At 39.3% G+C, this 25,673-nt stretch overlaps 1 protein-coding gene across 7 annotated transcripts in view; it reads right to left on the minus strand.

Moving 5' to 3' along the window:
- The window catches only part of armc9 (armadillo repeat containing 9), a 27,509-nt gene continuing 1,836 nt past the window's right edge, over positions 1-25,673 (minus strand). For 2 of the 7 annotated variants that reach the window (XM_085433200.1, XM_085433198.1), the window contains exons 5-26: positions 24,192-24,347; positions 23,984-24,076; positions 22,561-22,585; positions 21,873-22,030; positions 21,464-21,562; positions 20,724-20,759; positions 17,729-17,763; positions 17,516-17,627; positions 17,123-17,215; positions 15,374-15,464; positions 15,035-15,158; positions 14,762-14,901; positions 13,230-13,306; positions 12,656-12,730; positions 11,980-12,070; positions 11,698-11,750; positions 10,906-11,004; positions 9,942-10,057; positions 9,080-9,240; positions 8,212-8,317; positions 5,102-5,327; positions 1-1,180 (exon numbers count right to left, since the gene is read on the minus strand). In XM_085433200.1, the coding sequence (XP_085289326.1) occupies positions 1,133-1,180; positions 5,102-5,327; positions 8,212-8,317; positions 9,080-9,240; positions 9,942-10,057; positions 10,906-11,004; positions 11,698-11,750; positions 11,980-12,070; positions 12,656-12,730; positions 13,230-13,306; positions 14,762-14,901; positions 15,035-15,158; positions 15,374-15,464; positions 17,123-17,215; positions 17,516-17,627; positions 17,729-17,763; positions 20,724-20,759; positions 21,464-21,562; positions 21,873-22,030; positions 22,561-22,585; positions 23,984-24,076; positions 24,192-24,347 (2,214 nt within the window). In that variant the 3' untranslated portion in view covers positions 1-1,132. The remainder of the gene's footprint in view (positions 1,181-5,101; positions 5,328-8,211; positions 8,318-9,079; positions 9,241-9,941; positions 10,058-10,905; positions 11,005-11,697; positions 11,751-11,979; positions 12,071-12,655; positions 12,731-13,229; positions 13,307-14,761; positions 14,902-15,034; positions 15,159-15,373; positions 15,465-17,122; positions 17,216-17,515; positions 17,628-17,728; positions 17,764-20,723; positions 20,760-21,463; positions 21,563-21,872; positions 22,031-22,560; positions 22,586-23,983; positions 24,077-24,191; positions 24,348-25,673) is intronic. The other 5 variants (XM_085433203.1, XM_085433202.1, XM_085433204.1 and 2 more) reach the window with 5 other exon arrangements.

Below are 25,673 nucleotides of genomic sequence, written 5' to 3' on the forward strand. Positions count from 1 at the left end.
TGACTCGTCACACATTTATTTATAACTGCTTGAAAGAATATTAACAGTAAAAATGCACTGCAACAGAAATGTCTCACCATAAATACACATAACCACACCTGCAAACGGTGCAAATAGACAAGCAACTAAAGCTGAATTTACGACATTAACACAAATTCAAGTTGTTTTTTCCCCCCTCAATTATAGTGTACATGCTACCTGTGTGTTGAAAGTAAAAAGTTCTGGATATCATTTAAAAACATGCACAGTCATACTAGGGCTCTAGCTCTTTCTTGTACAATCTTTTTTCGCATCTGCGAAACAGGAGCTGCCACAAAGAGCTATGCATTTGTGGCAATGTTTTACATTTGAAATACAGCTCGTATAATAATTTATTCATGTGGACAGACATCTTCCACCATAGTTAAAAATCAATACAGCACATTGTGAAATTCACGACGATTATTGATTTACAAATTCGAGATGAGAACTTTCAGTACCGGCTCTTGTACTGCTCTTTGCAATCGCGTTTAAGAGATAAAAATGTCTCTGCTGTAATTTTTAAGCTCCAATCCTCCTCCCTCTCACAGCCCTGGCTGTGTTTGATCTAAAATCTTGAGCTCATGTCCGAAATGATGAAAGTTATCCACAAAAAGAGGCATCTTGGGCAATCCCCACTCAAGTAATGAACATGCCAAGTAAGCAAGTAGGATTGAGTGAGAGCAAGAGAGAGGAGCGTTATCATATTCTGCCCCAACTCAGAGCGATACTAGACTTCGGAGTTAAAACACCTGAATCTTGTTACAAATAAATTCTGCCGTAGTTGGAGGGTGTCGCACACATTTTGTATCACCTTGAGTAGAAACTGCAGAAACTCAGGGCCAACAGAGACTGTCAGGTGCCCAGAGTCGCATGACTGTGGGTTGTGTTTATTGTCTAACGTCATATCAGGTTACAGAAGTAGTCTGCGCTGAAGCCGAAGGGCGAAAAGAGAGAAAAAAAAAACTCTAAATGCAGAACCACAATCATAGACATTGTTCCACCCAGTCCTGCTCCTCCTCTTGCCACTAAGCCTCGACCGTCTCTGTTTGACCCTGATCGTAACCTGGTTGGATGATGTTACAGGAAGCCCGATGCTCCTGGGAAGATAGTGCTACCTCGTGGTGACAGCTCCCTCCTCACCTCCTCTTTGATTGCCTGCCTGAAGACAGAGGGAGAGGGGAAGGAAGAAAGGTTGATAGGTTGATGAAAGGGGGTAAGAGGGAGAGAAAGCGGAGGACAATCAGACTTAATTCATCAATAAAATGAGAACAAAATTAAGCTGCTTTGTCACCAATGTATACAAAACGTAGTTGTTAAGCTCCTGTCACTGTGTAAGAAATAGCATATTTAAATGAAAGATTTAATCCAGACCTATTTAAAAAATAAAAAGGACAGTGCTGCTTCTTCAGCTTCTCTGGTTCTCAATTGGCTAGGACATTTTCCAAACACGTAACCGAGGTTATTATGGTTAACTAAAAATAAACACTTTATTTGAGTTAACCAAAATGAAAGGGACACAGTGGACGTTTTAGTTGTTAGTTTAATATCATTTTGTTACAACTTGCCTGATGAGGCTTTGATGGACACACTTACTGAGACTCAAAGACTGTGAGTCAACTGCTTTCAAAACGTTCAAGGTTTTTATTGTATTATCTACTGTGATTGCTCTAAATATTTCCTCTGACACCTGCCGGTCATACAACAGTAATTAAAAAGACTAAAACCAATAAAAACTGAACTGAAATGGACAAACCGGCTCTGGAAACCAACTGAAACTAAAGTGAATTAAAAATAAAAATCCCAAACTAAGCAAAAATAAAAACTTATTAGAAATCATAAAATTGTAAGAACTCTGCTCTTAACATTATGGCTCAGCAGAAACTCCTATCCTTGTCTCTACTTGCTAAGTGGGTGGCCTGTTAAGCCACACAAACATCTTTTCTTTACCCAAGGGAGCCTTTCACTCAGTCACAGCAGATATGTATGCTAGAAAAAACAAAACAAACAAAAAAGCCATTAGCCTGAGGGGAATCTTGCTCAAATGTGTGCTTGTTATTACACAGATCACTGAACCACCCCCCCCGACAATAGCTTGAAACATGCCAAAAAGCTTACTATACAATACAGGTTATTTTATATAGCATGTCTGTTTGCTTATTGCCCTTCAAGATGAGATGTGATTAAGTGACAAACATCTGATATTCGCCAGACCTCAGAAGTACAACACACTCACAGAAGGATGCGGTGGCTTTGAGTAGCTAATAGGTGCCATTACAAACTTCGTGGTAAGGGCACCCATCGGAAGAGCCGGAGGTAATCGCTCATGAAATGCAATTAGGATGCATGAGAGCATGGAGAGATGTTATCGGCCAACTAAGAGCACCAGATCATCTCTGCGCTGACTCCAGTTCTGTGTGTAAGACATGAAGTTGACAGCAAATAAAAATGGACCCAATATCAGGCCTGACAGTGCAGTGCCTCCAATAAAAGCTAACTCAATTAGATTTTCCCAATTTTCATTTTCCCAATAAGTGCTTACTGTGTTTTTTGTTTATAGCCATTGTTACGTTCTGCATGATAAGCCGACTTATGATTCAGACTACTTTGTGTCGCTGGCCATAACGGGAAAAACATTAATGCAGATTTATAAGGAAAGTCTTAAAAAAGGGGCATATTTTATTATATAGAGACTTCTGGCAGAGACTGGTAAGAAATGAAAGAGTGGCAAGTGAATATCCTTAGTGGAACTGAAGCAAAAGTTGCTGGGAACCAGTGCAACATTTTTACAGTTAATTTCCTTTAGCCATTGTGTTGCTGTTGTCTTGGTAAGTAAGTATGGCATGAAAAACTGGATTTTCAGGCCTGGGAACACCCACACACCCAGGAGTTTCCTGACATGCATGGTTGTGTTGATATATGAAATGTAAAACTGATGTTACACAAATATTTGGTGATTGTGTGGCAGAGATTTAATCAAGCAGTAAATAATTCACAATGCTCTACATGTTTGGTTGTGTGGGGTGCTACAACTCCATGACAGTCACCGGTTAATGCTTTCATCATTTATATAAGGCACAAATAACGTGTTTTTTACGAATAATTATTTCGAACAAATACTTTAAAAAATATTTGTATTCGGAAACAAGGAAAAACTTTAAATCAAAAAGCTGAGTTTCCTTATGAGACCGCAGAACATGACCGGATGAGTGAGTGACGTGTCGAAGAGGTGAGTGACACAGGCTGCTCCACACAGCAACAGAGACGGCTCTGCTGAGCCAAAAAACAGTGAACTGCATCAGGATTTTGTTGAATCGATTTTTTTGCACCTCCAAATCTGAGGCCATGGTTCTCAGCCGGAAAAGGGTGGAGTGCCCACTCCGGGTCGGGGATGAGTTCCTGCTCCAAGTGGAGGAGTTCAAGTATCTCGGGTTCTTGTTCGCGAGTGATGGGAGAAGGGAGCCGGAGATCGACAGACGGATTGGTGCTGCAGCCGCAGTGATGCGGACGCTGCACCGGTCCGTTGTGGTGAAGAGGGAGCCGAGTGTAAAAGCGAAGCTCTCAATTTACCAGTCGATCTACGTCCCTACCCTCACCTATGGCCACGAGCTGTGGGTAGTGACCGAAAGAACGAGATCGCGGATACAAGCAGCGGAAATGAGCTTCCTCCGAAGGGTGGCTGGCCTCTCCCTTAGAGATAGATGGTGAGAAGTTCAGCCATCCGGGAGGGGCTCAGAGTAGAGCCGCTGCTGCTCCACATTGAAGGGAGCCAGCCGAGGTGGTTCGGGCATCTGACAAGGATGCCTCCTGGGCGCCTCCTGGGTGAGGTGTTCCGGGCATGTCCCAGGGCAGACCCAGGACACGCTGGAGAGATTATATCTCTCGGCTGCCCTGGGAACACCTTGGTGTTCCTCCGGCTAAGCTGGAGGAGGTGACTGGGGAGAGGGAGGTCTGGGCTTCTCTGCTTAGGCTGCTGCCCCCGCGACCCAGCCCCGATAAAGCAGAAGAAGATGGATGGATGGATGGATTTTTTTTGTACCTTAACTGAGTTCCAGAGGCAGTATATAACTTTTGTGAAGATCGTTAAAAGGTTAAAACAATCCTTGTGTAGTTGTCACTTATTAACGTAGCTGAAACTCCCCACATGGATTTGCGGAACCGAATAAAAGAGTATTGCTGCTGCTGAGCCATCTGGCAATAACATAAATAACATAACAGCCAATGGCTCTTATGTTATTTTCTTTTCAATGACGTTCCTTGTGACATGTTTATTGCTGGATTTATGGTAAAACATCAACTAATATTGCATATCCATAATTATTATAATGTATATAATTAAAGAATACTTACACTATAACGTTTGTTAGAAGTGTAACGCAAAAAAATGGATTTTTACGCTTATTTTGAATTTTACTCGAATAAAAATACAAATACTTTTCCCTCCTCAACAAATACAAATACAGATACAAATTCCGGCTGCTTTGCACATCTCCAAGTACTGTTTTCCATCATAAACTGAAAATGCATGCTCAATAAGACTCAAATAAGTAGTGTTGTGCTGATATACTGGTCGATATCAGCCATCTGCAAGTATACTGGTATTGATATTTATAACAGCCGATAAGTAAACATTTTAGTAATAAAGAGAAGACAGGAACACCATTCAACCATGCTGTAAGTATTGATGTTGGGAATTTGTTTCAGATTGCACTGCAGGGTTAGGACTGCAGATTGGCTAACAAAAACTGACCGATTCTTTTTGTCAGCTTATCTTACTAAGGGTGGAAAATAAGTACAGATAATAAATGTTAGGGAAATATGGTTATGATTCCTGTGTTTGCAAGAAAAAAAAAATCTGGGCTGATATGTCAGATTTTTTAATCGCCACATATCTGTATCGGTTTTAAAAATGCAATATACTATTGCTTAAAGTGCATCTACAGCAACTCTTTTCTGAGAGTCACTGAACATTCAAATCAGTGCTGGCCACCATCTAGAGTGGTTGGCAGAGTAGATGAAGTAACCAGATGGGGCCAAAATCTGCCAGACTGGTGTTGATTTCCCGCTCTTAGCATACGCTTACTTCCATTCCCGCCTCCTCCTGTGGAGCTGGCAGAGACAGGCCGGCTGCTCTGCTGCGGCTCAGACTGTGAGAACTGGGGAGCCAGGGCCAGGCCTCTACCCCGGTGAGCACTGTTCTGGTTGGTTGCTGTGTCAGGTGAACGGGGAATCTTGGGCTTACTTGCAATTGCAGGGATATAATCATTTCTGCTGACAGGGACAAAAACAAAAACAAAAAAGAATATAATCTGTTTTTGGTAAAAAAAAAAAAGAAAGAAAGAAAGAAAGAAAGAAAGAAAGAAAGAAAGAAAGAAAGAAAGCATTAACAACAATCTGCCAATTAAATGAGTCACTATAAATACCATGATAATCATACAAAGAAGGATAAAACAGAAAAAACCCCTGAAACTGGCAGGATGGGAATATTTAACAGTTAAGTTAGGAACGTGATCTGTAAGACTGTGCAAAAGTCTTGCAACCCCTCATTTCTGTATATTTTGCAAGGAAAATGGGAGATAGGCACAGCAATAAAGTCACACATGGCATGACAGAGTTTTTCTCTGTCATACTTTATATGTATGAATATTACAACAGGGCACGTTCTGACTGGACATGCATCAGTAAATCCTCATTAGTGTTAACTTTCCTGTTTTCCCTTTCTCTAAAGCCTAAACACATGTAGGGTCACGGTGGTTTCCATAAAAATAAGAAAAGTTTTTAATAATTGAGGAGCAATTATTAATTTTTAGGTCTATTTGGACAACAGACAAGACAATCATTTAGTCATTTTTAGACAATCAGTGTTAAACACTAATATAACATTAGAACATATTTAAAATGCCTTCCTTCCATTCAAATTAGACATTTTCTTTTTTTTTTATACCTAATTTTCTTTGTGCACCTTCTTTATGGTGTCTGAGAAACAGGGTCACGAGTGAATAAATGTCTTCAGCGTCCAGTCACAACCTCCTCTAATGTTCTTATCAGGAAAGAGCTAAGCGACCTACATCCTGTTGAGCAAGCTCACACTTATCAAATGGATCGATTTCATTCTGGTTTCTGTTCAGGTTAGTCACATTGGCTCCAATATCTCTGATAAAATCTGGTATAACTAAGCGTTACTGTCACGGTCCTGGGTCGGTGACCCAGTGTTTTGAGTTTCTTGTGCCTAATCATGACAGTTACAGTGTATTGTATTCCCGTAAAAATGGGTGGAGGTGCTATCCTTGCATGTTGAGCTCTGTTCAGAAGCAAAATGAAATGGGTACACATTTTACATAACTTTTCATCAGTCCCTAAAATTCTTTTTAACAAGTCTCGAGTCTGAGTCCCGATTTCTGACAAAGTGTGAGTGGAAGACAGCCTGACTCTCCAGCAGGTGTTACTCTGTCTTAGGGAATCAGTTCATTAGTCTAAAAACAATTGCAAACACACACATCTGCTCTTTTGGCATTTGCCAAACCACCGTGTTGCTAAGATTCTCTTCAGCTCAATATGAATGGCCATTTCATCTCACTATAAAAGTCTTGCTTTCCAAACTGGGGTGAAACGAGGCTACCGAAGTCAGACTCAACCAGGCTGTATTGTAGAGGTGTTTTACGTTCCTGGGGGGTGAGGTGTGGGGGAGGCGAGGGACTACTGAAGCAGTTTCCTGGGACTCATTATTGTGGGTGGGTTTCAGGAGTCAAGTTCCTCTGGGATTTAAAGGAGAAGAGAAGCAGGGGAGGTTCGATTGAATGGGTCTCTTTGTGGGCACTGCTCGTTTAAACGCATGTCACAGTCTCACAGACCAGCTTGGCAGTGCTGAGTCACCTATCGGTGTTCAGCAACATTCTTGCCAAATCTTTACACACACACACACACACACACACACACACACACACACACACACACACACACACACACACACACACACACACACACACACACTCTTACAGGAATCTCTGCAGTTATGTGGTGGTTGTTTTTTGTGCTCATTCCTTAACAGCATCAGATCAGGTCTGGTTCTAGTTCTCAGGAAAAATTAAGCCAAGAATATTTTAACATGTTATTGTTGGCTCAATAACTTTTTTTTAAATGTAAATTTAGTTTGTATATATTTAGTACATATATAGTATATATTTCTCTATAAATACAGAGAGTGTGAAGTGCCCAAATGTTTGCTTTTTGAGTGATTTTTTTTTGTTATGTTGAAACTGCAAAAGTTTAAATGTTTTTTGTTTTTTTTTAATCATCTTGTTATCTGTTATTTTATTGGCTGCTCTTTCTGTCATTTTCAATCGATCAATCAAAGAGAATAAAAAGTAAAATATTAAAAATAGGATTTTAGCAGCACAAACATCATCTGCAGAGAGCTAACAGCTTTTTGGGAAAAATCAGTGTAAACAAATCTGATAGAGTGAAAATCCAAAGTGAAACTGTTCATATTTCCATCGATATGTGCAGAGGAGGTCAGAAGAAAGGAACAACAGTGAACATCTTCTGCTTGGCTGCGCCATGGTTTGGGGTTCATCCAGCTGTGTTGGATGATCTTATTAAAACAGATGGAATTATGAACTCAGAAAAGCACAGTCAGATTTTACCATCTAGAAAGCATCCGATTAACAACAGCTTCATTTTTTAGCATGACAATAATAATAAAAACACTGCCAAAATGTTAAAAGCACATCTGGATAGAAAAAACACATAACAGAAATGAATATTAAGTCATGGATTGGCCTCCTCAGAGATCGAAACTCAACATTAATGAAGCAGTCTGGGATTATCCCGAGAAGAGCTTTGAAATGTCCTTTCGGATGCTTGGACAACTATTCCTGAAGTCTGCTTAGAGCGATTACAAAAAGGAGAGTTCACTCTCAGTTGAAGAAGAAAGATGGTCTGTTTTTGCCTTTCATACTGTATTTCCATGTATGATTGCACTAGAAAAAAAATGAGTCTAAACAGTTTTTATAGTCTCTCTGTGACTGTTTACATTCAAACTCTGATCAAAAACCTCAACCTGATTAACTTTGACTGTCGTTAAACTGTTGCCTTTTTATTCAAAGAACTGCAGTAAAATTCAACACAAACAGCCATGTTATACATAAAATATGAACATGAGCGCGCTCAGTTTACATTTGTGTGTCAGTATACCTGGCAGAGTGTCCGTTGTGGTCCTCCTGGGAACATCCTTTTCTGGCTCTACCTTCATACTGCCTGTCCAATTCTGACTCCTGGGACAACTGCCCACACTCTGAGTCTGAGTGGGAATAAATTAAGAGTGTCAAAAGACCAATTTTAGAATCAACCAAAATGTCAGACCTTCAAATGGAAACAAAGGTCATAACTTTAAAAAACTAAAAAAAAAGTAGATGGACAGCTGAACACTATCAAACACACAAGCACACTTGATACCATCAAACTAAGGTCATTAGCCTTCTGGTGCCCACCCACCGATCTGAGCCATGGTCTGAGTAACTCTCATCACTCCGGCCACTCACACACATACTCAGACTGAGCACTTTGCAATCTGTCCTCTAATGTGTGCCTCCCTCCTGTTTTGTATATACTCCTCTTGTCTACTATTCATTCCTGCTGTCGTACTATTTATATTTGTATTTCAAGCACCCACAGTTTCACTGTACATGTACAGTGACAATAAAAGGCTATTCTATTCTATTCTATTCTATCCTATTCTATTCTGCTAAGTCTTTATCCCTTATGGTTTGTGAGGAAGTTGCAGGAACTTCATTCTCTGGAACTATCTTTTGTTGCTTGTGGACACTGGGCACCACATCAAATACATCTAACACACCAAATAAAAAGCAGCAGGTAGAAGGGAAATTAAAGATTTTTCCACAAAAATGCACAGAGCTTCTACTAAGTGTGAGTAATCTGAGCGCAAACATCTGATTTACAGCCACGGCTGTTAGACACGGTCAAAGAGTTATTATTTTACTCTTTTGAAATTCTACCGCTACTCCTAAATTACATCTGAAACTCTGAAAGTTGAGTCACCCACCGATGCTTTGGCGTAGGGAGTCTGTGGTGCTCGGCCGACTGCCGGAGCGTGTAGGAGGTCGTGAGTTGTATCGAGAGTGTGGCAGGCTTCCTTCCCCGCTCTTCTGTCTGTATTCTGTGTCTCTGCTGGTCTCGCCTCCCCGACTGGCGGGTCGATAATCACTACACATAACACGAACACAATCTCACATTAAGAACTTCCATGAGGATGTTGGTGTAAGCAAGATGGCTTTTAACTTGAAAAAACAATTTATTTTGATGATTCCACTGACTTTCATCAGTGCTAGTTCTCCATATTTGTACAGCTCTCTAACAGTTAATTATTTAAACTGTTAAATACAAGGTTAGGCCTGTTTCTCTAGGTTGGTGCTCAGAACAAGGAAATTACCTTGTCAAGACCAAACAAGATGCTTTACAGCAATGGTATGCAGGCACTCCAGTTCTAGTCTACTGCGGCTGACTCATCTCTTCAAAGTTTACGCTTTGCAAAGAAAAACATCAAAATACATTTGAAACATTTTTGTATTTTCAGAGTTTTAGCGGCAAGAGGAACGTCGTTATCTATGTATCCTAAACAAATGGTGGCACAATTATCTACACAAGCTACAGATTAGTCAGCTCATAAAATCTATGGACTACTGTGAAGTGATCAGCCTTTAAAGAAATGAGGCCTGAAGACCGGTATCTGAGATCTAAGGACCAATGTTTATGGTGGTTTGTAAATCACTTAAAGAGAGGCTGCCGCTGCACAGTTTCTCATGTCTTACACATTTTATGGTCCCACAGACACCACAAAGAACTGTTTTAGCTTAAGAGTGAACTTCAGTTTGGATCTTATGACACCGTTTGGTAATTTAACTTACCCCACGCCGATATTACGATGAGAACTAGGGGTGACTGGCCGCTGTAGCGGCTCATCAGCAGCTGGCTGTGGTAGAGGGGTTGGCTTCCTTTTCACTTTTGTCATGTTGGTCATGATCTACACAGCCACACACACAATAAAACAGTAACATACCAAACAAATTTCCATCATGGAAAAAAGTGTTAACAGGGAAAAGAGAGATTACACGTAACTTTTTCTCACTGTAAACCTGACTGTGTTCTGTCCGGCGTATTGGCCGGTCATGAAGTCATAGCCACATAAAACAGATCCCTAAAAAACTAACAGGCCAGCACCTGAGATATCAAAAGCCATCACCACAAAGAGGCAGCGATGTGTGCGGTACCTTATCTAATCATGAGGTAAAATATATTTCATGCTAGCATTTATGAACTAAATAGCCAAATAATTACAATTCTGTGAATGCACAGACCTATGCACCGTCTAAAGTTCAGTGCACGCTGTGATAATGTCATATCCTGTTATTGGTGCAATAAACAAAATTTACAAGCTACTTTGCAACTTGCCCGTAATACATTCAAATTCAAATTCAAATTCAAATTTTATTTGTCACGTACACAGTCATACACAGTACGATATGTAGTGAAATGCTTGGACAACTGCTCGTGACCTAAAGAGAACAAAAAAGGAAAAGGCTATGAATAAGATAGGAAATAAATATGAAAAATTAAAAAGGGTAAATTTAACTAGGAAGGAATAAAATATAAATTAAGGTTAAAAATGAAATAACTGTACAACACAAATTAGAATGAAGGGTAAATTTAACTGGGAAGAATAAGATAAAGATAAATATATAAATTAAAGTTGAAAATAAAATAACTTAAAGTTGAAATTATATTATTCTTGATTAGTGTCAAAATTTGAACTCTGCGTCTTCTTAGCTACAAACAATATGTTTATGGTGAAAATGTGTGTTTTGCTCTTACTCCCAGGTACTCAGTGGTGAGCAGGCTTTCCCCAGACAGTTCCCTGTGCTGTGGCTGAAGAACTTCCTCTTTATCAATGTCGATCTCCATTAAATCTTCCTGTCACAATGCAAAGACAATAAATCACTTGAGAAAGAATTTGTGTGCAGTGTCAAAAATGCATATTGTCCGCACATGCACTTAATTTATGTTTAAGCATTAAGCAGCATTATATAAAACACCCACAGGGTTGCTGCAGGTCGATTTTTACCGGGTTACATTGGCAAAGCGTAACTTCCTCAGCCTGACTAAAAATTAACTCTCACCCATTAAGTTTTAATTTTAAAAATTAATACAATGCTTGGTACCATTCCACAAGGCTCTGACAAGGGACCAGTGTATTCTGTAGTTTTGAGACTGCCACTCAGAAACAGGTATGTACAGTACGTATCAGTTCACCATTGTGGGCAGGGAAACGGATAGCAGCTATAAAAAAAACAAAAAATATAAACAAAAAAACACCTAATTCGAGATTACAGGGCAAGGGCACTCACACTCAAGGAACTCTCATGGGAACAGGAAGAGAATGGAATATGTGCTTATACACACACACCCCAGGAAACTCCTGTAATTCATTTACATTTTAACTTTTTAAGTCCATCATTCCCCCTCATACTTTATTTTCTTTGTTTAGTTCTTTTGATATGAGCCAGTTATTTATGGTTCAGTGGTTTTGTTGAATTCATTTGTAAACAGGCATTTAATATGATGATGGAAAACACCAGCACATTGATGTTTATCAGGCGGCCTTACGTCATTGTCATCCTCTTCCTCCTCATCATCAGACTCTGGTCCTTCCTCTTCAGCTGGGGGGGGGGGAGGATTAAAAAGCCAGCAGATTTTCCAAAATTATACTTCATAAAAAAACTATAGTTTCAAATGATAACTAATGTTATGAAAACTGGGGATCTGAAACAGGAAATGTAAGATATCAAGTTTCATATTTACATATTTTGTTTTTCCTGCATTGCTTGAGTCGCTTACTTTTGGACTACCAGTTTATCATCTACGTGTTTAACAGTAAATTTCACTAACCTGAGTTTAGCTGTTTAATGATGAATTCAATCTGTCTGTTAAGGTTTGGGTTCTCCTCTTTGATGTAGCAGCGGAGAATCTCTTCAACGCTCTTCACACATGAGGGAAAGACACACAAAACATTCAAAAAATTTGTATGCAAGTATAAAATTACAGTATATATATATATATATATATATATAACAATATTTGGCCAAAGCATATTTGGCCAAGGCATGTGAAAGATGAACATACCTAGGTGACACTGTGATGTCACTCGTTGCTTTCTGAAAACTAATTTAAAAACACTGAGATTGCATCCGTGTCCATTTTGGCCTTTTATAATTGGTTCTGATGAAAAAAATGGCTAACTAATTAGCTAAAATTTGTTAGTCAATACACTAGATAATCCTCATTTTTGAAATGATAAAACGATTAAGGTTGATTAAGGTGTGCTGACCCAGGGTTCCCCACTTTAAAAGAAAGTATGTTTTAAAGGTCTCGCTGATCGCATTGACTTCAGTTTGCAGACCTGGAAGCTGCGTCCATCTTTTATACTTTTTGTGATTGCAACTCCACATTTTAACTACACTTCCATTTACAACTTTCTCTGCCTATTAAATGAACACCTGTTCTTTACCGAGGAAAGTGAAGAGGAAGAGACATGCAAACTGCAAAATGCAAACTGCTATCTCACCATCTCTCTTGCTTCCTGTCGCACAGAGGGAATGCACAGGATGCTGTAAAGAGCTCCATTCACATATGGCCAAATCTGAAAGTGACACAGACAAACACAACCTCTATCTCTATGGTCTCAAATACAGCAATTAGAGATGTGTGCCCACAAAGAGGAACTAATGTTTGTGCTGTGGATAAGCTTTTTTTTTTTTTTTTAACAACCTGACCGCTAACATAAGTAAAATCAATGAACTCTGTGCTTTCTATGTTTTATTGATGTTCCTGCAGTCATGGCTCACTCATGCCAAGACTGCAAGACATTTCAAGGGACATAATTACACAGTGTAACATAACAGTAGAGAGACTGTTAATTTATGAATGTTGGCGGTTTTAGTTTATGATATGCTAGCAACTCGTGTCATTTTCTATCCTTTAATGGCATTAATTCTGCACTTTCCACCTATTGCATGCAGTACACACTGTTTGTTGTGTAGCCTGTATCAGTTTCAACCACGAGAAATCTGTTTTGCTTGCACACTGCAACCACTGTGCATGCAACTTCTGTGCTGTGTGTTGGTAGATGTGTATATCACCTCGTGGTTCTCATGTCCAAGGAGATCAGTCAAAACTTTTAGCACATGCTTGGCGTTTTCTGCACACTTCCTTTTTCCTGTAAAAAGACAACCATCCAGCACACAAATTTAGCAACGCTTTTTCTGTGTGCAATATGATGGGACTCTTATTTGATTTAATACATATAAATCCGGTTAATGACTTCCCAGTACTTATCCGTGTAAGACAATACAATTACTGATAAATCAAATGTGGGACAGTATTTCATTGTGGCATTCTACATTGAACAGAAGTACAGCATATAATAAAAACATGTTTTGGGAAAAAAGAAAAGGAAAGAGGGAGCGTCTGAAAGCGATACATCCTAGATATGACGTAAATGGAAGACAAATAATTGTAAAAACAAGAGTGCAGTGAAAACATGTATTCAGAAGGACCGAAAAGCTAAACGTTTGCTTTCAATGCAAACTTAGGCAATAATTAACCTTAGTGTATCAGCAAAAAAAAAAAAAAGAAAAGAAAGAAAGAACAGGAACAAACCTAGACCTTGACTCGTTGTGGCGTGAAACAAGGTCGTTCTGATTTTCATGATAGCATGGACTATTAATAAGCTCTATGAATGAACGTTATAGTATAACCCATGGTGTGTTTGAGAAGACTTATTTGACTTGGAAATTATTCACGGACAGTGAAAAAAAACAAAGACACAAAAAAGCACACAGAAAATCAACACCAGTCTTAAAGTAAATATAGCATAGTAGCATAGCGTAGCAAATAAAATAAAGCCAATTATTGTTTAACATGGATGAAAGACAATAAGGAAATTGTAAGCCTGGGTCAAAAGTCAACTGATCAGAAAAAGGTTTCCTACAGTAAGGCTTAAAAAGAAATGTGTTTATTCTTTAATGCCCTGTAAAAGCCTTGAGCCAGCTCTCCCTCTCACCTTCCTTTATTTGTTTATCACATTTTTGCTTCCACAGAGTGAGATTGTTATTTTATTTACTTTATAGTAAGGTATAAAGACCAGTCTTTATACCTTGCGATTTTTTGATTTGTTGGTGAAGCCACTTAAACACTGACCTATGAACCATTCACGCATAAAGACAACTTGGCAACTGTAAATTCTACTTTGAGGGATTTAGTTATTAGCATAATTTGTTCCTATTTCTTCAGTTCAGTCTTTAGTTGGTTACTGATGTCATTCACAAACAGTACCCATTTCCCATTTTCTTGGCAAAATAAAAATATATTTGCCAATGGCCAGAGCTGCCTCTCAGCCTCCTAGCAGACACACCTATCAATTTCAAAATCCTACATCTCCATGTTCTCAAGTTATCACGTTCACAAGATTTTTACAGAACGTGATGCGGTCACTGAAAGTGGAACTTGTTGATACATCGGATTTTTAGTAAGTGCATCTGTGGTATCAGTTTGAAGCTCCTACGTCACCTCATTCTTGTGTTATCGCATTCACAAACGCCGGTGTCCATGCCGCCCGTCTGGTGTTCGCATTATTGAGCTACATTTATGTTCTGCATGTTTTTATGTTTACCCTTTGTTCGCAAACACAGGTTCATAAGCAAAGCTGCAGAATACTCCAGGTTGTAGTCACTGAGGCAGTCTGAGTCCTGGAGCTCATCCACTAGCCAGCCAATCAGATCATCTGCAATCATGGCTGTCTGCTGACTCCTCCTAACAGGCGAGACATGATGTAAGGTCAAATATTCATGCTTGTCAAAAGGACAAAAATTGTGACATATTCATTTAAAAAACATTAATCAAGATAAGAAAGGATTTAGAAAACCTTAGTAATTTTAAAAACTACCTGAGGCTGAGTTTCTGCAGAGCCACAAGGACATTTTCGCGAGTAAGAGATTCTTTTTCTTCCTTTCTGAGTGTTTCTGTCAGATGTTTCAGAAGAATGGGGATTTGGGAGAGGTAAACACGACCTGTAATAAATATCAAAGGAACATCTTGAAAGCATTCACAGCCATTCTAAAGTCTCCTTTTTACAAAATGCTGTCTACAGTTACTGTTTAGCTTTGTGGAGCATCATTAATAGTTTTTCTTCAAAACGGAAAGCCAGTAAGGTCAAACCATCAGGAATCAACTTACAAAGTAAATGATGATGCCTAATGAGCTCTAATGGCAGCTTTAAACTTACCCTCTGCAAGGGAAGCAAATGCATTGATGAGACGAGCCATGTATTGACGGACAATCTCGTTTGTTGATCTCATTAAATGAAGCACAGTTTTCTAAGGAAACAAACAAATGTAGGGCAAGTTGTGCACTGTGAGTTTTTCCACTCACCATTTTTTGAAGAGTGAAATTTCTTAGAGACAAGGACTATGAATTTAAACATAAAACACAATGTAACTTATTTGAGAAGTAGCATCTTTTTAAATGTGTCCTTCCTTAATGTTCATTTTTGCAACACTTTAAAATGAAAGGCATCATATTTATGTACGCTGACCAACACCTCAGTTAAATGCAGAGTCTTCCAGCGTTGCTATAGAATTTAATTTTATTTATATAGCACTAAATCTCAACAACAGTCACCTTAAATGATTGCAGAGTCACTTAGATATACCTAGAAAACCTTGAAACATACACAGGAGTACAAAGATTGAAAGCATTTATGAAAGGGTTATTCACTCTAAAGAGATTGTATTCAGCATAGCACCTGAAGCTAAAGGCTAGGTGAAAAGAAAATGACGAGAGAAAAGAAAAAAAAGAACAAAGTGTGTCAAAAGTCTTTCACGAGGGTAAAGTTTGGGACACAATCTGAGCTTCTCAGAGGAAAGTGCTTATTCTGAGACTGGGAACCATTTCTAAATGACTCACCATTGGGTTCAAATGATCTCTTAATATAAAATAATTACTAAATATTTGATAATGTTAAGATCATAAACAATGATTTTCTTCCTCTAAATTTAAATATATGACCTACAGAGCTAAACAAATTGACAGATTAGACAGTCTAGAATAAAAACAAGAAGACTGTGATATTTTAGAAATCTGTCAAAAAATGTGTTTACAAGTTTGATTGCCTTTTCCCTATCCTCCAGCTTTGTCATGAAAGTCACCTTGTAAGGATAACATAACCTTTTTGGGAGCGAGTTATGTTCTAAGTGTTGGTTTAAAATTGTCTGGAAGCACCACATTTCTACGATTCTTTTATTTACGGCGTGTTTTTCAATTTGCACGTTCACAAGTTAATTAACAGGCCCTCTGAATGAATTTTGTAGTGTTAACATGCATGATAGTTGTTAGAGTTTGTATTGTTGATTGTCATTTATGCTTAGAAATATTTAACCATAGATGCTTAGAGGTGTATAATCAATTGTGTAGTGATAAGTTGTGTGATCTTTAACAGGCTACAGAGGCTTGGTGTGCATTCCACACTAGAATGCACACCTACATCCTGGGAGCACGGGAAGAGGTCGCATCTTGTTTTAATTGTTTTATGGTAGGATTAACGTAGCTACGTCTGTTCTAGTCTAAGTGCTTTTCTGTTTAGATGAACTGCTGGACTTCCTCACCGGGGGGGGTCTAGTCTACCCTCTTCCTGACCAAGGATGTTTGACCCTTTGATCAGCAACACACACACACACACACACACACACACACACACACACAGGCAAGGTACTCTTTGTTTGTATGTAGACGTCGGTATGTTAATGAACCTATGCATATTCATGTAACCTCAATAAAAGGACAGTGTTACGGGAGGACGGACGAGAGCTACTGGGGTCAAGCGAAGGAACGGCGTTTGTCTGGTTCTCTCCCGTGCACGAGTACCATGAAGAAGTTTGCCTACTTGCGTCTTGCTTGCAGTGTAATTATATTGTCTTAACGTTCCAGCGAATAGGTTTATGGTACAAACCTATCAATAGTGAAGCTATAACCCCACCTCTTTAGTACTGTAGCACTCCAGAAGATCATTGCTGATGTAAGCCTGAAGCACAGTATCTCTCTGTTCACCAGGGAGTGAGCGGGTGAGTCTCTAAAAAGACATTAGAAACAGATCCAACAATCAGCACTCAAAAGTCTAGTCCAAGTAAATATAAGTGCCACTCTTCTTTTGTCCAGGTTCACAAACTGCCCAAGTTTCTGGACGCCCCAAATTAAAACTGTACTTAACGCATTCTACTCTCTGAGGATGAAGATGGATAAATACACTGATCTTAAGTTATAAGCGAGTGTTGGAGCCAAACAAAGTCACAAGGAAGGCTGATGATCAGATAAATACGAGACATCTTATCACTAAGGAGAAGGCTGGAGATAATAAACAGAATACTCTCACCCATCGCATTGCCTGAAGTAGCAGAGACTGAAGTCTCTCTGAGCCTTCGATGAGGTCTTTCTTAAGCTTCTCATAGTCTAACGAGGGCAACATTGGCACATCCTTTGGTCTCCTGGTGATTTAAAGAGAAACGAGATAGCAGCCTTGTTTTATTTGGGTTTAATGAAACTGTATGATTGGTACAAAAATGATTTCTTCCAAACGAAGACTTACTGTGGTGCAATGGACGCTCGTAGCATAGAGGAAGCCTACAAGAGAAGGCAGAGGAAAAAAAACAGAGATAATGAGAAGAAAAAAAGGAGGATCTTTAATGCAGGGTATTTTTTTACAATCTGACTTTATTTATCACTTTAAAGTGTGCAAAACATACCACATGCAACATTAACCATATGTTACTCTTACCATCTGGTCCATCCAATCTAAGATAATCAAGTTAGCTAATGTGTAAATATGTCATTAGTAGTTTTTAAGACATGCATACATCATCATGCGTGTGGTACATGCTGAGTACTGGGACATACAGTATTACAGTGTTTGGCAATATTATCTATGCAGTAAGAGGCCAAGAAACAGTACCAGAAAGGGTAGGCTAATACTTCTGCATTTGTCACACATTAGTCCATCTGTGGTTTTTTTTAGATGGCTCCAGAGTGTAGCGACTGACATCTAACAAGTGAAAGACCCCCACTTTGACCCAGGAGAAGAAACAAAAACTTGATCACCGAGGTGTTGTTGTTGTGCGTAAAGTAAGGTGAAACTGACTATTAAAGTTTTTACTCTGAGGGTATTTTGAAAACCCCTGAAATCAAATCTAAGGAGGAGGAGGAGGAGAACACTGATCCGTGTAAACAGAGGTATCGCCTTGTCTGGCACACTAAAACAAACAAAGAAAAAGAACAGAACAGTGATACCTGGCTTCTTTCCCAAGTTCCTTTCCCCCTAAACATTTGGTGCCCATGTACGCATGCTAATATGTTGTTCTGGGACATTTGACACTGGCGCACCAAGCAACCAGAAGGTCATATTTAAAGCGACAATCAAATATGCTGCTTAGTAAGAAGAGAACCATAAAGCTAAACAAAGGTACTTCTGACAACAGCAGACGGCTGACTGTTGTCAGGGCAGGGATAGCTCAGTAGGTAGAGTGGTGGCCCCATGATCGGAAGGTCGGGGGTTCGATTCCCCTGAACAACTACCCTGAGGTACCCCTGAGCAAGGTACCGTCCCTACACACTGCTCCCCGGGCGCCCAGTGGCTGCCCACTGCTTCACTGAGTGAATGGGTTAAATGCAGAGAGGGATTTTCCCCACGGGGACCAATAAAGTACACTTTCTTTCTTTCTGACAGAACAGAAATCCAGGTTTCTGCAAAGACAAAGATGGAGGTGTTCAGTCAATCCCACCAAAGAGCCAATTATATGTTGAACCTGAAATCTAGTGTTTGCATTGAAGCGCATACAAGCTAAATTTTAAAACGACTAATTTCGACTGTGTGGTGGCAGGAAAGTCAACTACAGGGTGGGCCATTTATATGGATACACCGTAATAAAATGGGAATGGTTGGTGATGTTAACGTCCTGTTTGTGGCACATTAGTATATGTGAGGGGCAATTGTCTATGGTGTGAAGATACGAGATGTGCAGCACCTGAAACTACGGATACTGGATGCCTGTGCTGACATTTCTTCTGCGGTGTTGCTATCAGTGTGTGAAGAGTGGGAGAGGGTTGCATTGACAATCCAACACAATGGGCAGAACATTGAACACATTTTATAAGTGGTCAGAAACTTGTAAATAACTCATGAAAGAATAAAGTTACGTTGAATCCAAGCACACCATTGTTTTTCTTGTGACATTACCAATAAGTTTTATGTGTCACATGACCCTCTTCCTATTGGAAAAATAAAAGTTCTAAGATGGCCGACTTCTAAATGGCCACCATGGTCACCACCCATCTTGAGGAGTTTGCCCCCTCAAATATACTGATGTGCCACAAACAGGACTTTAATATCACCAACCATTCCCATGTTATTATGGTGTATCCATATCAATGGCCCACCCTGTATATTTAAACCAACAATGTAAGCTGCGACCCTAAACTGAATTAGCACAGTTTTTAGATGTTCTTTTTTGATCCTTGAAAATAAAAATGACTCTCTCCCCCTTCATTTAGTCATTCAACCTGCCCAAATAACTGGCTGGAGTCTTTACCAAGATAGCTGCAGAATGGGGAGACTTGCTTGCAGCAAGACTTTATGTCCAAGTTTTATCTAAATTTTGAGTCCTGATTAGTTTTTATATTCTTTGAATAAAAGTGAAATGCTTTTTATGTTTTTTCATCTTTTCAATCTGTTTTTACACTGTGGTTACAACCAAAATCATGGACTGTTGATGCTATTGTCTAACTACAAGGCTTTATGCCTTGGTCCAAACAGCAATAAAAGAAAGATTGATAATGTACAAAGACAAAGACTCTGATACTGAGGATAAATTATGGCCTTGCACTCACTTACATTAAACTAGCAAGCCTAAATGAGAAAAAATACTATCCTCAAAAATAATTTATGAAGCTAAGCAGGTATGTTGACCTGCTTAGCTTTAAACTGCTACGTAACAGTGGTTTAAAGTAAAGTTTACTAGCTATGGCTGCTCATTTTTTAATGTTTAACTATACCTAAAAACAGCAAATTTGATATGTTGACCCTGGGTGCCTGTTTTTAAGGTTGTTAAGAATCCTACATGAAGTGTTCTTTTTGCTGCCTTTCAAATAGCTGTAATATAACCTGTCCTGTTTGAGAACCCGAGCATGCGAGTAATTCTTTTAAATCAAAGCACCCTGTGATGGCCATTCTTGTTCTGTCATTTTATATGGCTATAATCTAAAAAACAAAACAAAAAATAACAATAAGCATAAGAGAAGAAAAATGAAACTGAGAGATAAGTTGAGAGCTAAAGGCTAAAATGAGAGTTGAGGAACAATGACTGTCATCGTCCTTACTGCAAATAAAGCCAAACATACGTTTAAACTGGGACAATCTAGCGGGAATGCACATATAGTCAGGAGGGTGTGATGAAGAAATATGTTAGGAGGTCATGAAGGACATAAAGACAACAACAGGAGGGAAAAGGGAGACACCGAGGCAGAAGCTAGATGAGAACTGGGGACCTGAGCAATAAGAAAATGTAAAGATGAAAATATATGAAACTTACATAGCCATCATCATAGGGACTCATAGAGTAATATCCCTTTGGGGACAAAAGCATCACACAAGCAAAAAAAAAAAAAAAACCACACACACAAAACACAGAAAAAAATGTTGTTCAGTTCAAATAGAAAGAAACAAGATTTCACAAGCCAGAGGTCAAAACCACAATGAAGGCCGCTAACAGCAAGCATGATTGTCAAGCTGTGGACAGTTTTTTAGGTCGGTTGGGAGCTTTTCTACAGCCTTTTGATTATCGGTGGCACAAAAGAGGCAGAAAAAGAGGCTTAATAACAGCAGCAAGGATTTAAGATTTAATGTAACTCTGACCCATCTCGACACCTTTAAATGTCGTCTTTATGGGAGAAACACAGTTACATTTCCAAGGCAGATGATTACGTAAATGTCTGTGACTGCTTATTGGAAATTTGTGTTGTGTACACTTGACTTTCCAACAATGACTGTATTGATTCAACTCCAGGATCCAGGAAGCACTCATTCTAGGATGCACACAACAGAATGACTAGACAGCTTACATAAAAGGAACAAAGATGTCTTTTTGTACATAATGTAAACACTCCTTAAGTGCACTTTTCCCCGATTGTGGCTCTTATCTCCTCACCGTCTGCTATGCATACTCTATGCTTCAATAAAATCACATTAAGTTGGGGCCAGGTGTTGTTGTTACTATTCTGAGGCGTGAAGAAGAGGGAAGGAATAGAGCTAAGACTGTGTGCTGCAACTCACAGTGCCTGGCCTGGTGAAGTCTGTGCTCTGCATCACACTCTGTCTCATCTGGCTGCTGAACAGGCGAACACACACATTCTGCAGGTACTCTGGGGAGATCTGCAAAAACAAGGCACGTTCCCCTGAGCTTTAAAATACTGTTTGTGCGAGAAGAGCAGGGTACTACAAGTGTATTCTAGTTTTCCAAATATTAAAATCTTTTCATATATATTTTCAATCCATTTTGCGCATCAAAAGATTTCTTGTTGGCGCTCGCATGCACACCACTGGACTTTGAATATGCAAATTTGGGGGTTTTTGTCCTGTGTGCACACATTCTTTTCTAACTTGTGCCACACTTATGGACTCCGTATCTGTTGCATGTCTGACAGAATGTGTGCTTGTTTGTCCCACAATTAGCCTGCCCTACCATCTTTCCGCTGACTGTGGCCTCCAATGAGTCGACCAACTCAGCAGTGATTCCAATCAGGTTATGGTAGTCAGCTTGCATCTTGTTGAACTTCCGTACGTAGCTGGTGATGCGGCGATCTGATTCAGCCAGCTGGAGCTGTAACTGCTGCGTGGCCTCTGTGCATTCACCCAAACAAACAGAAAAAGACGGAGACTGCAGAAACCAACACTGGCTTACATGCATTAGGTGAAAATGCCTGTTATCCTTTTAGATGTCAAGAAATTCATTTAAAAATTAAACAATATTCTGAAATGCCATTTTTAATCAACCTCTCCAACACCAATCTCATCATTGACTTTTCTACTAACCTTTATCAATATTTAACATAATGTTTTTTATCCATTAGTGAGAGTTCTGTAAGTGTTATTACGTAAATAATACTTTCCACATTATACAAATGAATCAAGCAAAAAACCCTTGGCAAACAGATGTATAATGGGTGACGCTGATATGACTTCTTTATCTGTAGTATTAGTTGACCACTACTGATTAATGAGCAGGTGTGGCCGTGAGCCTTTGTTCCCTTTGAGATTATGAAAAGTTGAAAGAAAGAAAACTGAATAACTGGCAATAAGAAACAGCTGTTGGGGTGAAGAACTGCAAACTGCAATGCACGAAAAGGTAGACTCTGTGATGGGGTAATTACCTTTAGTACTCCTTCCACCCTCCTTCTGCATGAAGCTGGTTAAAGATCACATACTTAGAGACAAATCAAACATTTCTCCTGTATTTATTCCCTTGTTAATGGTTTCATCAGGAATTACATACAAATGAAATAATTAGTAAAAGGACTGCAGATGGAACTAATTAATATCTGAAGCCTCAGTTATGCTTTCTCTGTCGGTTTGAGTCCAAGTCACGCAAATTTCATCATGAGATGCTGAGCGTGGTCCACGCGGACATCTGTTTTCCTGAAAGCAGCACAGACTTTACATTACAACATACCAGATGTGCATGCACCCCAGGTAGCAGACAACAAACAACGACAATTGGTTGTGTTCCTACTTTCACTTAAGTACCCTATAAATGTCATGTAATCACATGTAAATGTTATTAATTGGCTGAGCCAAAAAACACTGATGCTCAAATGTTCCCACTTTTGGTAACCGTGTTAATTTTGTATACACTAGAAACATTTTTTTTCAGCCCATAGCTTTTTATTTTACAAAGCTTTGAAAGTTGGCTAGTTTAGTTTCACAAATATGTACTGAGCAAAGTCTATGTGGTGGGTTTCCAGTATCCCAATAATTCCATTACCTTTGCCTGCCCTTCTACTCTGAGGAGGTTAGGATAACTTTGTTTCTTTCTGTGCATTAGCTAACTTGATAAAATCTAAAACCCCAGTTGGGGACAATGGTTGTCATGACGGTTGTTATCAACTTTCTCTTTTAGGCTGGGTTTTGTGTTTCCGACTGTGCTCTCAAAAAAGTTCACAGGTTGAATTACTGGAACTTTACAGTAAGTAGTAAGTAAGTAAAATTTTGGCAATTCCAGAATATTTTTTAATCGAAACTGACTTTTAATTCAACATAACTCACTATCCCGTCAATCTCTCTTCGTGGTACGTCTCTCAGGTTGTCACATGATCAAACATGTTACAAGAGACTGGTTGTTAAAGAATTCCTTATTCACCTACAGAACATATATGTATTCTACATTTAAATGTGCAGTCCAGCTAAAGAAGGCAAGTTTTTTTGCTCCTCAGTGGGTTTATTTTCTACACATCATACCTTGCCTTCAACGAAATTGCTAGATTTTTACTGTTTGCTAAGTTTTATAAGTTTCACTGAAGGCTGTTAAACTACCTAACCTAGTAATCTGTTAATGTAAAAAGCTGGAATTGAGAATTTAATTGACAAAAGTTACGTTTTACTTGACAACCGTTTACCTGTCACGTGGGTTTGTGCAATGAATGAAAATATGAATTGTGTTAATTTTCTATTAGTTTCAGATTTGTCGCTAATGCCATCTCACTGAAATCAAAACAAGACAGACAAATCCATTTGTACATCTGTACTCTGATGGTTTTCCCAGCAACGGCTCATTAGTGAGGCACAGTAGAAGGATACATATAAAGTCATCAGCCTTGGGCTGTTAGATGGCTTAAGTATCACTGACAGGAACTGCTCCAGCTTATCTCTCAATTTTGGCATCCAGGAATCCTAAAAACATGAAACAGAAGTTAAATATGAAGTATGGTGATGTTCATTCTCACAGTGTGACTTAGTAACTGTACTAGATGGTTAAAAGCAAGGTAATATTCTATAAGTGTAATACCTGGAACAGTTCTTTGAAAGAAGGGTGGACAGTGGGGTTGGGAACAAAAGGCAAAGCGTAGTAAGGCAGAAACTCTGTGGTCTGGCTCAGAGCTCCTCCTCGAGTTTCCAGGTACTGCCTGAAGAAGGAAACCCTCTCTTCAAACTCAGCACGGTCCTTGAGGTAGATTTGAGATGTCCATCAAAAACAATTCATGAACAAAATTTAAAAAAATAAATAACTAAATCAGGTAAGCTTAAGGCTGGGGTGTCCAAACTCGGTCCATTTTTAATTGGCCCGCAAGTAATTTTATAAATAGAATAGAATATGGCCCGCACTTCTTGAGTGTATTGCACTTCTTAGTTTTAACACCAGGGGGAGCTGCTGTTGATCAAGGCAGTTGCTCCACCAAAAAGGCAAATCACAGAAAAACTTATCCCCAAGTTACTAAACATGGCAGAACCAAAGAAGCAAAAGGTAGAAAGTGAGTGCAGAAAATTTCAGACACGGTGGGAGAGTGAATATTTCTTCAAAGAATTCAAGGGGAAGTATGTCTGTTTGATCTGCACTGAAACTGTGGCAGTTATGAAAGAGTATAATGTACGACGTCATTATGAAACCAAACATCAGGCCTATGCATCTTACACTGGTGCTGAGCGAGAGCAGAAATTAAAGCAAATGGTAGCTATGCTGCAGGGACAGCAACAGTATTTTTTTGCGTGCTCAAATTGTCCAGGAAAAGGCTCCAATAGCCAGCTATGAGGTCGCCCAAGACATGGCAAGCCTTTTTCAGATGGAGACCTCATAAAACACGGCCTCGTTAAAGTCACCGAAATAATGTAGGCCTATCCGGAAAAAGTGCAGAACTTCAACAACGTCAGCATGTCCAGAAATACAGCTGTGCGACAAATTGAAGACTCGTCAGCCAACATTAAACTGCAACTGTCTGATAAAGCTGTGCTTTTGATTTTTACACCGATGCCACAGACACCGCACAGCTGCTAATTTTTTTGCGGGGAGTGGACGAGAGCACGAGCGCTTTATGTGAGTAAAAATATATTCCACAGTACCCGTGTGTTAATAAGCATGCATGTGTAGGTACACATGCTTCAAATATCAATAATGCGCATCAATTATGTCACTACCCTGCTTTTGCGCACCACTTTCTTTATATGCACAGCGCACGCAGACGTAGTCAGCTGATCTCATCTGATGCAGATTTGCTCCTTGATCAAGTGACATTTGTCTGGATTTTTGCCAGGAGTGGCGTACGATCAGCACTGCAGCTGGATGGCCCGATTTACATACCCAGCGCAGCTGATACTCACCAGAATAATTTACTAAAATTATATGGACTCCTGTTATTAAGTCCAGTCCATCGTCCATCGTTTCAAACGGACGTTAATAGATGTTTTGCTAAGCCTAATAACTTAAATAATAAACTTGAAATGTACCCGTCCCATTTTCCCCTTTATTGTTTTTTCTCTGGACTGTAAATCTTCT

This window comes from Copadichromis virginalis, linkage group LG15 (genome assembly GCF_057382275.1).
Source record: "Copadichromis virginalis isolate Kocher_CV1m ecotype Utaka linkage group LG15, C_Virginalis_male_GT1.1, whole genome shotgun sequence".
NCBI lineage: Eukaryota > Metazoa > Chordata > Actinopteri > Cichliformes > Cichlidae > Copadichromis > Copadichromis virginalis.